Source organism: Protopterus annectens, chromosome 4.part0 (assembly GCF_019279795.1).
Source record: "Protopterus annectens isolate FY-2018-M chromosome 4.part0, PAN1.0, whole genome shotgun sequence".
Classification (NCBI taxonomy): Eukaryota; Metazoa; Chordata; order Ceratodontiformes; family Protopteridae; genus Protopterus; species Protopterus annectens.
In genome coordinates this window covers 527806805-527822682 of record NC_056733.1, presented here as the reverse complement: position 1 = coordinate 527822682, position 15878 = coordinate 527806805, and the positions used below count along the sequence as shown (strand labels likewise).

Here is a 15878-nt window from a genome sequence, read left to right as displayed (position 1 = left end):
CCTTAGTTCCCAGTGGCTCTGTCGAGTAGAGCCACTGGAGTGATCCCCAGGGTGAATTTTCTATTTCCCATCCATTTATCAAGATTTTTCTTGAAGAGGGCCAGTGAGGTGCTCTGTTTGACATGTATGTGAAGTCTATTCCATAGTATGGGCAGACTCTGGGTTATGAACCTGTCCCTCCAGCTTGTTCTGTTGATTGTGGTAATGAGGTTGAGGTCTCTGGAGAGTGTGGTGTGGAGGGATTGGGATTTCTTTAGATGTAACATTTCTAACAGAGCTGGGTCAGACATGGCTTTGTAAGTCAAGCAGAGATTGCCTCTAAGTAGGCAATATGAGACAGAGAATAGTTGGAGTTTTCTGAGTTGTCCATATAGGACAAGTGTTTAAGGCCTAGGATCCTCTTTGTGAGGTACTTTTGTGGCCTCTCCAGTTGCAGGTGTCTAGTGAGGTACATGCCAAATGTGGCACTGTACTCTATGATTGGCCTAATGAGGGAAGAGTAGAGGGAGACAATGACCTCTTTCTTCCTGGATTCAAAACCCTTAGTAATAAGATGTGCCACATAGAAATACTTTCTGACCACGGTGGCAATGTGATGGTCAAAAGAGAGGTTGCTGTCAGCCTGTGTTCCCAGATCTCTTATAACGCCTTCTGTGTTCAGTGGACTACCATCAATGTGGTAATTTATGGGAACCGGGTTTTTCCCAAAGGGGATGATGACACAGTTTTTGGCATTAAGCTTAAAGCCATGCTTCTGACACCAGTCGGTCTCAGTGAGGCCTTTTTGTAGGATGTCAGCATAACTTGGGGAGTTAATAATAGCTCCCAACTTGCAATCGTCTTTGTCAGCAAGAGTCCCTTCATGTTGGCCTGGACTTCAGACAAGTAGATACCAAACAGGAAAGGAACCAGGACCCAACCCTGTCAGACTCCACTCATGACTGGTCAGTAGTCTGTGTTGGAGTCAGCTACATTCACACTATGGGTTCTATCTGTGAGCCAGTTTGCAACCCATCTAGTGATATAGGGGTTGATACCTAGCTTAGCGAGTTTTTCTATGATTCCTGAGTGGGGAATGGTATCAAAGGCTTTGGCCAGATCAAGGTAGGCTGTATGAACCACCTTGCCATCATCCACAGCTCTGGTGACTGACTCAATGAAGTCGACCAGATTGAGCAGGCATGATCTACCCTTCACAAAACCAAACTGTGTAGGATCCAGAGTTTGGAGATTCCCTATATCCTTGTTCATTAGGTCCATGATGATGCGTTCCATAGCTTTGCATATCAGACTTGTCAGGCTAATGGGGTGATAGTTCCCAGGGTCTGTAGTCGCTCCTCCTTTGTGGAGAGGGATGACTGTAGCAGTGCACCATTCGGTAGGGACAAAGCCTTAGGTGAGGCTGTCATTCAACAGGGCACACAGGTGAGGTGCCAGTTCACTCTGTAGTTCATGTAGAACACGGCCAGGGATATTGTCAGGTCCCATAGAAGCGGTATTCTTGGCCTTGGACAGTGCTGTTCTAACCTGTGCAGCAGTAATACTGGGTGCCAGGTAATCTACTGGTATTGTGATTGGTTCTTTGGTGGGGGAGAGAGGGGTAAAGTTGGCACTGAATCTGTCGGCCAGTATATTGGCAATATCTGTTGGCTTGGTATAGGAGGTACCATTGTGCAGTAGCTCAGAGCAAATCTGGGTATTGCCATGGACATTCTTTACAAAACTATAGAAGGCCTTGTGGTTGTCTTGACTATCTGCTGCAATTCTGTTTTCATAGCTAGACTTAGAGGATTTGATGAAGGATATCAACATTTTGTTGAGGCTGATAAGGGAGTTTTTCCAGTTTTGGGACTTCACCTTATTTCGCATCAGTTTCCTCCTTCTGTTGTAGAGTTTGTTTATGGCAGGGGACCACCAGATTGGCTTCGTTTTTTTTGGAGGAGAGCATCTTGGATCTATTGGGTATAGCGATTCAGCGGTTATGCAACTATTCTCCATTTGCATGGGTGCCGTGAAGTTAGCCAACTCTGTTATTCGGAGCCAAAGTTAGGTTTGGAGATGTTTTTCATGGTGGTTACCTTTTTTGGGGGGGTGGATTTCCAAGGTGATTAGTTTGCGTTCGGATCTAACCAGGGAGGAGTTGACTAATGGCGTAGAGCAACGGGCACCCATGTTAGTAATGACCAGGTCAAGGATGTTGCTACCTCTAGTGGGGGTAGGAACGAGCTGGTCCAGGGCATTGGAATTAATTAATTCCAGGAAACATTGGGCAAGTGTATTGGTACATGAGTAGTTTTCCCACTTACTAGAGGGATAGTTGAAGTCACCCAGTATGAGAGTGTTAGGTTGGACCCTAATATTCTCCAGGGTGATTAGGAACATGGAGTGTGAGTCTTGGGACATGGTTGGAGACCTATAGCAGGCTACGACCTGAATCACTGTCTTACCCAATGTTAGCTGCACCTGAAGTTTCTCTGATGCGTTATGTTGGGCTACCAGTCTGGAGGTGTGTGCATCCTTTATGAATATGGAAACACCACCACCTTTGGAGCTTCGGTCCAAGTTCTGGGGCTGAAAGGTGTGGAATGAGTTATAGCCTGGTAGTGCAGGGGTGATTTTTGCTGCCTTGAACCAGGTGTCTGTTACAGCACAAATGTCAATGTTCTCCATTTTAAGGAGTGCTTCGAGCAAGTGCATTTTGAGATTTAGACTTCTAGCATTGAGCAGCATGACCCTCAGATTGCATTTGTTTGTAGATGTTACGGTGGTAATTTGGTCTTCGGAACACCATCTAAAAAAGGCACTATAGGGGTGGCAAGAGCCTTGGCCAGTATCCAGAAGCCTAGAAGTGACAGATGCAGGCCATCTCTGGCAAAGCATCGAGGTCTGTCAATCATGTCATCCCAGGCAGACAGATACTGGATCTTCTTAGAATGACAACAGAAACTTAGCCAATTGTTGAAATCAATCATTTTCTGCTTGTACTGTGGTATCATTCTGGGTGATGGTAGGAGGCTGGTCAGGGCTAGGGTCTTACCTGCCTGGGGTACATAATCGGAGAGCTCCTCCATGTCTCTTTTCATTTACTCCAGGGAGGTATATCTCCGGTCATTCACACCCACATGTACAATGATAGAGTCATATTTGAGCTTGTTGTTGAGGGACCTGAGTGCGTGCGTTATGTGGCGGATCTTAGCACCTGACAGGCAGCTGACTGTTACTTTCTCCTTATTCAGCGTAGTGAGTGGGACATCAGTATGCCTCACTATCGAGTCACCTATGACTAGTGTGTTGGGAATGGGGTTTTGCTTTAGGGGCTTTGGTTGACTGGCACACTGTTTAGAAGAGTTATGTGTCTCGTGATTAGTGTTGTGTTGTGGTGGTCGAGAGTTTCTGCCTTGGAGGTCTCTGCTGTTTGGGTAGATTTTTATTGAGAGCCCCCGCGAAGGTAGGTGTGTGGTTTGTGTTTTTATGTGAAGGCAGTGCTGGTGTGTGTTCTGGAGGGTTATGTGTTCCATGTGGTGTGGTCCAAGTGTTGACCTTCTCCTCTTGACCAGCTATCCCGGTCTTGGCTAGAGAGTGCATGGCTACCAGTTTGGATATATAAGTGCATCTCTCGCAAGTCTGAGTATTGGGAGGTAAGAGGAGAGGGTTGTCTGTGTACATGAGGCAGTTGCTACATTGCTTCAGGGTGCCCACGTTCACCAGGTTAATAGGAGAAAGCACAGGGAATTGACCTTTAGACATACCTAGAGGGGTGGGCATTAATAATAAGTACTGGAGTTGTTTCCTTGTAGAATGTTTAGTGCTGGTAGCACTTTTGTGTGCTACAATAATTTCTACAAGAAGTTTGGTAAAGTGCTAGACTAATAAGCTAGTAAAAGTGCAGGAGAGGAGAGAACTAGCAGATCTAAGGGAAGAATTGAAGAACAGTCGTTTTGGCACTGCTCAGAAGCTTACAAACAGTCCTGGATACAGCAAATCTCTGTCTGGACTAGACTAGTTACAGGAAAGGCGGGAAACAAGTGCAAATATGGACTTTTAAACCAGAAAGTTGAAAGAGATGGAAAGAAATGGCCAAACGGCCAATAACCTACAATTACTGGGTCAGAAACCACTCCTCTTGTGGTAGATAGGCTACCTAGTGCTTACCATTCCCACTGATGAGCTAGAAGGCTTCCCTCCAACACAGAAATGCTTGGGGGGGGGCACAGAAGCTTACAGGCAGTCCTGGATACAGCAAGTCTGTATCTGGATTAGCCTAGTTAGAGAAAAGGTGGGAAACTAGTGCAAACACAGGCTTTTAAACTAGAAAATTGAAAGAGATGGAAAAACTGACCAAACAGCCAATAAACTACAATTTCTGGGCCAGAAACCACTCCTGCTGTGGTAGATAGGCTACCTAGTGCTTACCACACCCACTGATGAGCTAGAAGATTTCCGTACAACACAGAAAGGCTTGAGGGGCTCAGAAGCTTACAGACAGTCCTGGAATACAGCAGATCTGTATCTGGACTGGCCTAGTTACAGGAAAGGCAGGAAACAAGCTTAGAATTTTTTTTTATGTTAGTAAAGTGGAAAGGGAGAAAGGAGAAACAGAAAATAATTCAAGGTTAAAATCCTAGGTGGGTTGGCCTTCTCAAATGTTCTCTCTGTACTAGGTATTTGTGAGCTAATGACACTAGACTGGGAGTAGTGTCCCAGATCAGATTTACAGTAGGGGCGGGCAACTGCAAAGCCACCAAGTATAAGAACAAAAAAAAAAACAATAGGGAGGCAGGGTGGGAAACAAAATCAAAATGAGACACCAAGAAAAGCAATCTCTAGCAAATTAATAAATGCAGCAGTTTAACTAAAACAAAATGAGACACCAAGAAAAGCAATCTCTAGCAAATGAATAAATGCAGCAGTTTAACTAAAACAAAATGAGACACCAAGAAAAGCAATCTCTAGCAAATGAATAAATGCAGTTCTTCTTTTGGCTTTTCCCGGTTAGGGGTCGCCACAGCGGAACTCCGGTCCGCTAATGATTGGCAGTAGATTTTTACTGTAGGACTGGACTAGCAGGACCTGCCACGCATAAAGTCCTGCTGTTGCTTCTCCAAATTCCATCATTTGTAAAATTCCTGATTCTTAACTTAATTACTCTTATTTTATTTTGGCTTCCCCAGGATGGAAGTCATGCTTGAATTACCTTTTATTCCTTGTTTCCTTCCTTGACTGTCTTTTTTTCAATGACCAACATTTTGTTATGGACAATACTTTGTACATACTGTGCAATCCCTGTATATGATGTACTTGTTAGTTCAGCACTGAGTTCAATAATACAGTTGTTTGTCTAGCTTCATCCAGTTTAGTTACCTCATCTCCTTATATCATTTGTTTCCAAAGTCTGGGTTCTGTGCTCTTTCTTTTCCAAGTTTTCATTACATTTTCTTCAGTGTCTTGGAGCCTGTTGATGTTATAATCTGTTCCCAAATGTCCAACTTCCGTTAAAATTAAGACATACTTAATAGACTTATGTAAAGGCTATACTAATGTGCTTTGCATTTCTATACTAAATCTACCCAGATGCCCATATATGGTCCTTTAGTTGCTTCATTGTTTACTTTTCTGTCATGCTCTTCTTTATGGGCATGTATATTCTTAGCCCTGAGGGAACATTAACCTAATCTGTATGGGCATATAGTATGCCTTATAATCTTGTAGTTAGTCACCCCATTCTTTTGTCAATATTATTTTTTCCATTGCATTCTTTCTCTTCTGTTATCACAAGTAAACTGTTTTATTTTGTTTTTCTTATTCTTCCGTATCTGATCTCTCAGTTGATAGTTAATAAGCCTGACCTACCTATAGAATCAGCTGCACCAAAAACACTTGAATTGCTTGTATCTTATTGTTGGTGCCCATGAAAAACATTTTCCATAATCTTCTTATAATTTTTTGAGTAGTTTCTTCCCAAATTTCTCTGTTTGCCAACATCCATTTTCAACTAAATTCCCAAGTCATCTCATCTTGTCATAACCCCACAAAAGGAGACGTTCTGTACCAAATCAAGTGTTAGGACATAATTCATCATAATAACATTTGTTTTTGCTTCATTTAATTTATATCCTGCTAAACCTGTAAAATATTTAAGTCTGCCAAACATAATTTATACATCATTTTCCAGATTGGTATCCTGCAACATGACATCATCTACCAAAAAAGTTATTTTCTCATTTGTATTTCTCCATTTATATCAATTATATTTGATTTTCCTATATCTCTGGCTAATGGCTCTAAATATAAAACAGTATTAATTGTGAAAGTGGACACTCCTGCCTTGTTCTTCTTGTAAGATTGAATTCTTAAGACAGCTCATTACCGCATTCCCCCCTAACTTAAGCTTGTCTGTAGATATTGAATGTTAATGATTTCCATATTCATGAAGACTAAAATGACTCAAAAGATCTCTTAAATTCTCAGCTCACTGCTAGACACTTTTTCAGCGTCCAAAACTTTGACATTAGTATCTATTGTTATTGTCCAGTTCATTCTTTTGAATTGTAAGGGTTTTCTTTTAATGTTGTCAAATATTTGCTTGCCTTCTATAAACCTACACTGATCCAGTTCTATTATTATTATAATGACTTTGCCATTCTTTTGCCAAACATCATCATAAAGACTTTGTAGTTTAATTCAGAATTAAAATGGATCTTTTATGGTGGTCATTTATTTGTTAGCGTTATGTCACCATCTTCCAAGTTGTAGTTATAGCTTTGGTTTCAAAAGCTGTGCTGAAGAACTAAACTAAAGTCCAGCCACACATATACCATTTCCTACAACCCTGTAAGTCACATGCCACCTGGTCTGCTCCTCGTTTTCCCTCCAATCTTTAGCTGTCTCACAAACTTCACATCACCTTCTTCAAAGTCCTAGTCCATCTAGTCCTTCTACTTGATTCCCAACCTAACATGATATCCCACTGATTTATGATTTATGAACACTGAAGCTCATAAAATTATTAAATGTTGCACCTCTTGACCTACCACTCTTCTGCCAGCCAGCTCTAAGAAAACTATCAGATTTGGCCTCCTTCTGCCCATATGATTAAACAAACCTGCATTTCTCTCCATGCTTCCTGCCATTCACTGTAGGTGTTTCCGTCTTCCCATTAACTTTTCTATAGTCTCATTTGCATTCATCATTACCATAAATGCAATTATTTTTATTCTTCAAGTTCCATTTGTACTTGTTAGGAAATTATCCTGGACTTGTTTTCTTCTCCTTATTCATCTTTATTTCCTCCCTTTACATAACTTATTTTGACGCTTCCTTCATCTTCTTCAAAAGACAGGTCACAAATCTTAACAGAAGTCATGTAAGCCAGCATGCAGATTATTTTCACGTGTTAATGGATAAGTCCACTCTGCCTTGGTTGGTGAGGTCTGTCCAAGCTGTGATTTGAGGAAAGTAGTGGTCCCAGAGGGGAAATTAGCTGGAAGGAATGGACCTCCTTCTTTTCTGCCAGGACTTGTTACTGTACATCTCTCAGCTGTTCCCTTGCCCAGTACATTTCCGCAATCTGTGCTGTGTAACATTAAGTTGATAGACAGTAGTTCCAAAATGATGTCTGACAAATCTCAACAGATTGTTCTCTCTTTCTTCATCAGTAAGCGACGTAACCTAGACTTTGGCCCATTCTGGAAGTCTGGTTCCCTGAGATTTACTGGTAGACATGGGGTTGTAAAAGTGAGCTCTTTCTCTATTTGAGATCTATGCGCAACATTACCCAAATGTTGGAGCAGGGTATACTGCTTCCTTTGAAAATTCCATGGAGGTAGGAACATTTGGAGGTTTTCTGTTAAGTGTAGTCTGTGATCAGACACTTTTACTTCTGTTCAGGAATCTTTGGGTTTCTTCATTGATTCAGTGCTGGATCATTCACATTGACTCATTTTGGTTGATTTCACAGTAATAACTATGGAAGAATCAGCACAGACAGTGAATGAATTCTGCCAGCTTATAGAAGGGCTGAGCTAGGATTTATTCAGGTAATGATTTCTACTACCCAAATAAAATGTTTTTCATTGAACCTTTCTTGGGCCTTTGTCCCCCCATTATTTACTGCTTTGTCCATGTTTCTTGCTCTAAGAGGTTGAGAGGTATGATGGCAATGTATTAATAGTTTTTATGTGATTACATCAACATATTGACTGTGGGATACTCTGGATGATCTTACTGCCACCTGGTGGATTATTGCCATACAAATAAGAGTAATATGAATGGTAATTTTTGCAGGATGGCTGCAGTCTCTGCATCGTCTTGTGTCAGCTGTACCCCCACATCACTGATGTCTGAATACACTAGCTCCAAAGGTGCGGCAACTTGGAAAAGAGAAAATTATTTAATTTCCATTTTCTTCAAGATGGTGTGACTTCAGAAGCAGTGTAGCATTTTGCACCTCTCTTAGGATGGGGGGGGGGGGGGCAGAGCCCCCTCATGAGTCTTCTGCAAAACACTTTTAAGTTGATTCCATTTCAGTAACTTTGCAGGTGGTCCTGTGGGGCAGCGAGATCATGAGGTGGGTCAGATGATTTTCAGGGATGTTTGCTTCAGTAAGCCAGAACAGACCCATTTTACAGATGAATTGGCTTATGGCTTCCACCTTTCCAGAAGCCAAAAATTATATATTTCCTTCTAAGACATCTAGTATAAATTATTTTTATTTTAATGGCATATGATGACTCTGTTTCATAAAATTTTAATTTTGTGTTCTTTTACATCATATTAAGATGTCTGACATGTTGTTCATTGTATTATACAGTTTTTAAAGGTAGAAACATTTTTTCCTCCAAAATATTAAGACATAATATTCATGCCCCCCACTCCAGTGGACACAGCTGATCAAATCAGGACTGTCCTTAAAAAAGAGGGATATATGGTGACTGTACTTTAAAACAAAAGTACATCTCATGTATATTTATATTCTTCTTGTTATTAAAGATATTGAGTGTGCATTCAGACCACCTTTTTTCTTAACTAGCTAGATAATCACCAGCTATGAATCTGCTGTAAGAATTGTAAGTGAATGCCCTGACTTGGGTTTATTTCTCACAGTGAGCAAGTTCACCAGCACTGTTTTGCAGCTGTATCTGAAAGCAAGCACTCATGCCTAGTGAGTCTTAACTTTGCAAACAAAAGAAAAAATATAGATATTTCTGTAAATTGAAAAAATACATTCTTTATACAGTTACCTTCCTATTTTACCCATGGCAATATTTGTAGCCCAAGAAGCTATATTTTAAAGATTTACTGTCTGTAAAACAAAAGTACAAGTATCATAAATAATATTTTCTTTTTTTTTCAGCCAGGAACAATGATTGAATGGGGAAACAATTGGTAAGACCATTTTCTTCAACACTGAGTATTGGTTGTGGTAGAGGCATGTACATTAGACTCTTAGAGCAACATATTCTAGCTTTGCGCCTGTTTTCTGCCAAAGGACAATTTGTGATAACGTACACTATGCATGTTGCAACCTCTTTGAGCCCAGAGACAGAATGTATGAATGACAATGTTCAAATTTTGATGTTCATGGCAAGGCTTTTACAATGCAAATTATTGGTTGATGGGACTAGGCACCCTACAACCACCACATTTTTTTCTTTGCTTAAAGTGTTGTATTTTTTAGTTTTATGTTTGCTTAGTAAACTCATATAAACAGAAAAGTAAAAAGAATAGACGTGAAAAAACAGCAAAACAAAAATTGATGATATGCTGTTCTATTGTAATAATCTTAACTTCTTGATAAAGCCTTACTGGGGTTAAGAAGCAATGTAAAACAATGTTTAAATGCTTTATGACCAACACTAGTTAGTTTGATAAAAAAAAAAAAAAAAAAAAAATAAAATTACAAGTTTAGTTAAACATCTACTTGGTGTGAATCCTCCTTCATTTTTAACCTGTAAATACAGAAAATAGTTTTTCTATATTAAATAACCCCAGTGAATATTTGTTTGGTCCATTGACGCCAGTGTGTCATATTTCAGTATAAATGTAAATTCCCATTTTAGTAATATGGTATTCATGTTGGCTGTCTGTATAGCACAGTCCTACCTAAGGTAATACTTTAGGCATTGCAGACTCTACAGATCTGGACTCCAAATATCTCAATGTTCGTTTTTGGTACACAAACCACTTAGACTTTTCTTCTCAGCTTTTGAAGCGGCAGGTTAAGATTTTCAAGATTCATTTATATTTCTTATTACCAGTCCCTGTGTGGTCACTACAAACAGGATCGTACATTCTATAACAGATGCCTTTCCTCTTGAGCACTGTTGATACATGAGACAACATCAGTAACAAGAGTAGTACATGTACTTGCCACGTGTGCTGCTTTAAATGAGTTTTTAACTTTTCACAAGCCTGAATATTGGTAATCAGCTTGCTGTATATGCTTGTAAGTACAGGATGGATGGAATGTTCAATGTATGTTAATTTTCTTGTTAGCACTCTATACGTACTTAGCTTTGGAGACCTTCACATCTGATTCATTCTCAAAATAATAAGAGGCCCACCAGAAAGTATTCGGCATCCTTTTTTGTAAGGAGGAAACCTGTACAAACTGCATGTAGTTATTCAGCCGAAAGCTTGGTGGCCAAATGGTTGAATGTATCTCTGTCACTTAAGCATGCTTTCTTCAGATGAGGTGATTATAGCTGGGGTTTGCCCATAATGTGAAATGCATTGAACTTAGAGCTGATTAGACTAAGTTCAAAAGTACCAGAACAAAGTCCCTTGCATGGGGGACTTGCTACCACAGAAAAAAAAAATGATTTCCCAAAGCCATGCTAATCAAGTCAGCCTGATGGTGCAGAAGCAGGTTATAAATCTGCAGTGTTGGTGAGCTGAGTTTGGGAATAGAGCCAAACTGTTGGTAAGCCTTGCCATGGGATATGATGAAGTTCATGAGCTCTGAGAATATGTAGTTGTCTTCAGTATTTCTCATAGAAATGAAGGGCTAATATAAGCTTTCCTTCGGAACTCGTACCCTAGACCTCTGCCATACCATGCTGGTGTCACTGCCACTGGACCAGTAAGAGCCTCTGAGATGAAATGTGTTGAGTATTGCCTTAAAAGCTTTATCCTTTCTGCTAGGAAGTTCCTAGAATGGTGATTAAGGTCAAATTACAAACACACACACACACGCACACCATCAGAATTATAGAATCATGTCTTGGACACATTGAGGATGGGATCTTGGACATTTCTGAAGTCTCATTAGTTGGTATTGTCGATGTCCTCATAATCTCTTCATTAGGAGACTCTTTTGATATTGCAAATGGACATTCTGGCCTTGAAAGCATTTCTGCAAATGTCTTTCAGGCCATGTTTTGTGCATTTGTCTGAACACTTCCCTAGATATGAGAAAATGTATATATAAGCTACCCACTGCTAAAGGAGACTCACAGACAAAAACAGCAAATCCAAAAGATATGTATAAGTGAGTCAAACCACCACGGTCCAACCAAATACAGGCCATAGTACTTTTTTGTTTAGGGTTTTACAAGTGCTGCATCCCAGCAAAAGAAGAGGTGATTTTAATAACACTGTTGAATTATGTAAACTGAAATGGATTATCTCTGAGGGTTTATAAATTTCCAGGCTTCAACAGGGGTATTTCCCTTAAGCCTGTCTTATTAGGCAGAAGGTGATGTAAGATCATGTTTGTTTTTAATTGGTTCTGTTTTGTTTTTTACTGATTGGTTGAGTGTTTTTTTAAATATGTGGTTTTACTTTCATTCTGTATTTGGTCTGATGAAGCGGTAACCCCGCAAAAGAGCTAACCTTTTTTCCAATAAATACATCTTTTGAATATTTATTTGGCTGGACCATGGTGGTTTGACTCACTTGTACATATTTTTTGGACTTCCCTAAATATGTCAGCACTTCAAGCATTTGGGGCAAAATCAGTTTGGCTCACTCAGTCACTCTGAGGCAATTATCTTTGACAACATATTTCCTGTTTGTTCTCGGCACTATGTAGTTTGCTCTTTCAACAACAAATGACCTTGACTCGCACTTCATCAGAACTATTTCTTACCTTATGTTATTCCGTCAGATCAAACAGTTTTACTGTCTTTATCTTGGCATGTATTTTGTCCAGACTCTTGTATCTGATTTTTTCTTAGGGCTCAACAAAAAAAAAACAGATGTGTGAATGCTTCCTTTGAAGCTGTAATATATAAATAATGGAAAGATGAAAGACCAGTAACCTTTAGTGGAGTATTTCTGTATTCCACAAATGATAAGCAAGCATCTCCATAACAGTCCCTGCTAAGGCTCTGCAATTTCTTCATTAAATATTCCATAGGCTGCATTCCTGTGTCCTCTTCACCATTAAATTGTGCGTAGTTAATACTGAATGTAACATGCTGAAACTTGCAGTGCTCTGAAAATATCTGAAGTTTTATGCTGACAATACTGTGGACCATTTTATATTACAACTACATCTGGAATATCATTTCTGAAGATGATTGTTTTAAGTGCATGCTTACAGCTTTTGAAAACTTCAAGTCCGAATCAGCATAGATGTAATGCACACACTCTTTGAAATTAAACAGCTCTGACCAAGTCTTTCATGTTGATTTTGAGAGAAATTAATATAGTAACACAGCTTCTCTTGGACTATTATTGTGACAAGTTTAGCATAGATTTAAACTTCTTGCTGTGTTTATACAGACATTCCTGGCCACAAAACTGTATCTCAAACACTTATGTTTCATTATGTCCAGATAAAAAGTCATGTGCGTATACCAATACTTATTTCAACTGGTTTGACTGTGTTTGCTTTATAAAATAATCTTTGTATGCAGTGATTCTTTTATTTGAATGAAAATTAAGGATGTATTAGTTTTCTCTTGGTAGTCATCTGTTTTGGCCATTCTGTCGTTTCTGAATAATCAGGGCATTTCCAAAACATAAAGTTCCTTTTTTTATAGGTTCATAGGTTCATACTAGGCTATCTGCCCTAGGGCATTTATAAGCCTAGCCAGAGTGTGTTTGGCTTTCGCCACCCATTTTAAATTAATTTTGCTATGCCCTTTTTCGAGGTTAGTATACTGTGCCTCTGTCTAACAGTGACACAGAAGTGATACCCGGGGTAAACCTACGATCTCCCATCCACTCATCAAGATTCCTCTTGAAGAGAGTCAATGAGGGACTCTGCCTAACCTGGACTGGGATTTTATTCCAGAGTGAAGGGAGCCTCTGGGTTATGAATCTGTCCCTCCAGCATGTCCAATTTATTTCAGTGCTGAGGTTCAAGTCTCTCGAGCGTGGCTCGATGGGATTTGGATTTTCTGAGGTGCAGCATGTCCATTAATTCCGGGTTGGACATGGCTTTATACGTCAGGCACAGATCGCCTCTGAGCAGGCGGTATGCCACTGAGTAGAGCTGGAGTTTCTTTAACCGGGCCACATATGGCATCTGTTTGAGCCCATTGATCCTCTTGGTGAGGTACTTTTGGGGTCTTTCCAGTTGCTGCAGGTGTCTGGTAAGGTACATCCCAAAAGGGGCATTGTACTCAATTATGGGCCTGATGAGGGATGAGTAAAGAGGCACGATGACCTCCCCTGATCTAGATGTGAATGCCTTCATTATTAGATGGGCTATATAAAATGTTTTTCTAACCACTTTGGCCATGTGGTTGTTAAATGAGAGATTGCTATCAACTTGGGTCCCCAGGTCCCTAATTACTTCTTCTGTACTTAATGGATTACCACCTATGTGGTAATTTGTGGGCACTTTGTTTTTGCCAAAGGGGATGACTATACACTTTGTGGCGTTTAGCTTGAGGCCATGGCTCTGGCACCAGTTGTCTGTTTCTATGAGGCCCTTTTGGAGGATGCTTGTGTCGGCTGGAGAGTCGATTATGGCGCCCAGTTTGCAGTCATCTGCGAACTTGGTCAGCCACAGTCCTTCCGTGTTGGCCTGTACCACCCGAGAAATATATACCGAACAAGAGAGGTCCCAGGACTGAGCCTTGTGGGACGCCACTTGCAACTGGTTTGGAGTCTGACATGGCTCCAGCAATTCTAACCATGTGGGTTCTATCCTTGAGCCAGTTTGCAACCCATCTAGTGACATAGGGGTTTATATTTAAGCTGGTGAGCTTATCTATAATGCCCGAGTGGGGTATTGTATCGAAGGCTTTTGCGAGGTCCAGGTAGGCTGTGTGTACCACCTTCCCCTCGTCAGTGGCCTTGGTGACTGTTTCAAAGAAATCGACCAGGTTTAAGAGGCAGGATCTGCCCTTAACAAAGCCGAACTGGGTAGGATCCAGTGTCTGTAGGTCCCCAATATCTTTATTTATGAGGTCCATGATGATCCTTTCCATAGCTTTGCAGACCAAGCTAGTCAGGCTTATGGGGCGATAGTTTCCAGGATCCGTTGAGGCACCACCTTTGTGGAGAGGGACCACTGTTGCTGTACGACACTCTTTGGGTACATATCCTGTAGTAAGTAGTGGTAGCTGCTGTATAGCTCAATTAACTACCTTTTAATTTCCAAGAAGACCCTTTTGCTTCTTTGCCAGATATAAAGGATAATAAGGGATATCTGCTGTTTACATTCCTTTTCCTGGCCTATAATTATATCAGAAACCTCCATGGCAAAGCCCAGGTTTGTTCCAAATTAATACTTAATGGTACCACTTACACTGATCCTGTTGACTTAGTTCAGTTCAAACGTCACCCTGTGTCCACCCCCAAAGGCCCATTCATCATCACTGATACTTGTCCTGCACCTCACATCACCGTAGATCATGAGTTAAAGGCCTTGTCCAAGGCAAAGAACACAGATTTCGTTGGACCTGATAGATGTCCTTCAAGAATGCAACTGCAGTCCTGACATATGGGTTGTCCTGCCTCAGGCAGCCCCTCGGTCGGCCGGATTCCAAAGTCTGGGTCCGGCGTCGGCTGATGTCGCCTCTTCCCCGACGTCAGAGCGGCTGGGGTATAAAAGCATCAGGCGACGCCTTCTTCTCCCGTCTTTCTTGCCGCGCATTGCCCGAAGCAGAAGCAGTTCGCAAGTGCCGGTCAGCCAGCTCCTGTGTTTTCAGTTACCGAAGTCATCAAAAAGCTAAGTACCCCATTGGGGAACCTTTTCTTGCCTCAGCCGATGTCAGATAAAACTGCAAAAGTTAATAATTGTTTGTCTTGTGGTAAACAAATACCTCATAAGGACTTCCATTCTTACTGCCTTCCCTGCCTGGGTCCAGACCACGACGTCTCGGCTTGTGCTGCCTGTGCTTGCTTCAATAAGCGCACTCTCGGGCGCCGGACAGAATTTACTGAAGACTTTTTTGGGGAAAATTTCTCCTCTATCATGCCGTCGGAAGAACCGACAACACATATTTCCAAAAAACGGAAGGACCGGGACCGACATTCTCGGCCCGTGTTTTCCACCAACAACACGCCAAAGCCTACCGCGAGTGCATCGGTCTCTTCAGAGGCGGTAATTCAACCGCTCCAGACCAACGACACCGCTTTACCGCACACTTCGGTCCCGGAGGTTACCCCGGTGCCGGTTGTTGATTTTCCTCCTGAAACCGAAGCCCAGGACTTACCTGACACCATACCGGTGGATAAAGTTACTCTAGCATGTGGGGCAGCTAGGCCTCCGGTCCCTATGTCCATCAAGGCCTACACACGTGCTAAGGCTGCCATCCAGGCTAAGGCTCACTCTCCTAAATCCTTTTCCCAGAGTTCCACTTCTGATAAACAGATCATGACTTTAGCTGCAGATCTAATTTCTTTAATCAGAGGCTCTCAGGCACACCCAGACAGAGGTTCTCAGCCGCCTGCAGATAAAAGGCCTAGGGTTGAGCAGA

At 41.3% G+C, this 15878-nt stretch overlaps 1 protein-coding gene across 1 annotated transcript in view; it reads left to right on the top strand.

Moving 5' to 3' along the window:
• Window positions 1-15878, top strand: part of NIPSNAP1 (nipsnap homolog 1) — an 810051-nt gene that overhangs the window by 632812 nt on the left and 161361 nt on the right. Inside the window, exon 7 of the mRNA XM_044068455.1 lies at window positions 9353-9384. Within this exon, the coding sequence (XP_043924390.1) occupies window positions 9353-9384 (32 nt within the window). The remainder of the gene's footprint in view (window positions 1-9352; window positions 9385-15878) is intronic.